Source organism: Brassica oleracea, unplaced genomic scaffold (genome assembly GCF_000695525.1).
Source record: "Brassica oleracea var. oleracea cultivar TO1000 unplaced genomic scaffold, BOL UnpScaffold01739, whole genome shotgun sequence".
NCBI lineage: Eukaryota > Viridiplantae > Streptophyta > Magnoliopsida > Brassicales > Brassicaceae > Brassica > Brassica oleracea.
This window is the reverse complement of record NW_013618271.1, coordinates 2,239-3,797: the sequence shown is the minus strand read 5'-3', so window position 1 is coordinate 3,797 and position 1,559 is coordinate 2,239. Positions and strand designations below refer to the sequence as shown.

Below are 1,559 nucleotides of genomic sequence, written 5' to 3'. Positions count from 1 at the left end.
AAAGATGGAGAATACTCCACCCGAACGGGCTATTTCACTGCACTGGAGATGAAGAACACAAGCAACCTGCCTCATACAACTCAAACCAACGTGGACTGGAGGAAAGATATTTGGACAGTGCCTCTACCTCCAAAGCTTCGTGTGTTTCTGTGGAAAATCACCAAAGGAGCATTGCCACTAGGGGAAAATCTGGAAACTCGAGGATTGACGGAGAACCTCACATGTACTCATTGTGGTATGAAGGAAACAGCCTCACATCTCTTTCTTCACTGCCAATTCGCAGTTGACATCTGGTCTGCAGCTCCAATAAGCAACTTAGCGGTCATCACCACAGCATTGGACTTCGAAGAAGCACTCAAACTTGGAACAAAGCTGACTAACCTACCCCCTACAGGACTTCACATGGGACCTCTGTTCCCTTGGATTGTTTGGAACATCTGGATTACACGAAATTTGAAGATCTTCGAAAACAGGGTTTTCAAACCAGCGGAGACACTCTCGAAAGCAATAGCAGACGCGCGTGAATGGCAAGAAGCACAACCTGGGCGACAAACTGGGCCAAAACCACATCTACAGGCTTCGACGCTACCATTGCCTCGAACGGACGCCTTGATTATCAACACTGATGCATCATGGAAAAAAGAACTCTTTTCTGCAGGATTGGCTTGGGTTTTCTCAACACCATCAGGACATGTGTTACACCAACAGGGCCTATTCGAAGATTGTGTAAACTCAGCTCAGATGGCGGAGGCCTTAGCGATAAGGGAAGCTCTACGCCAAGCCAAAGCACAAGGTTTCAACAACGTCATCCTCAAGTCAGACGCTCAGACTTTAGTCCGAGCCATCAACAATCGAGAATCAATCAAGGATCTCTTTGGAATTCTTCATGATATTCTTAAGTTAGCTTGTGACCTTGATGTAATCTCCTTTCATTATGTTCCTCGTTCAGACAATAGGGCAGCTGATGAACTCGCCAAGAGCGCGCTTCTCAACTACTCCACCTATCCTTTGTGACCGCTTTGTTAAGTAATGAAATTATCGTTCAAAAAAAAAGATTTTTAATTGACTAATAAATAACCCAAATTAATTTGCTTGACTATATAATACTACTGAGTTTGTAAAATTAAATGTTAAAGATTAACACTCTTTCTTTGGTAATAATAAGCTTTTGCTTTGGCTTAAACTTTAGCATTATCATAAACGATGTGTTTGTAAGATGCTCAAAACTCGCCTATGTGTAACAAGGACACGATCTCGGCAAAGTCAAGACACGTAGGCCTTTAAACCAAATGGGTAGTTTGCTCTTTACGACGGAGGAGACCAGATTCATATACCAACAGGCAACAGTTCGTAGTAGATTAATTGAAATCGGAACTAGGTATTCGTTGATGGTTTGAGCGATGAGGTATCCACGAACAAGTTTAAAAGTGGTCTTACGTCTATCGTGTGTGGCCTTATGGCTTGTGGACACCATGGAGGGGAAGAGCATCCATGGATGTGGTGTATGTATACGGCCGGAAATGCTCTTAAATGTATTTTTTTGATTATGAATACAAGTC

At 42.9% G+C, this 1,559-nt stretch overlaps 1 protein-coding gene across 1 annotated transcript in view; it reads left to right on the top strand.

Annotated features, from left to right (window-relative positions):
• LOC106321478 overlaps positions 1-1,014 on the top strand; it is a 1,734-nt gene extending 720 nt beyond the window's left edge. Inside the window, exon 2 of the mRNA XM_013759739.1 lies at positions 5-1,014. Within this exon, the coding sequence (XP_013615193.1) occupies positions 5-1,014 (1,010 nt within the window). The remainder of the gene's footprint in view (positions 1-4) is intronic.
• The last annotated feature ends 545 nt before the right edge of the window (positions 1,015-1,559 follow it).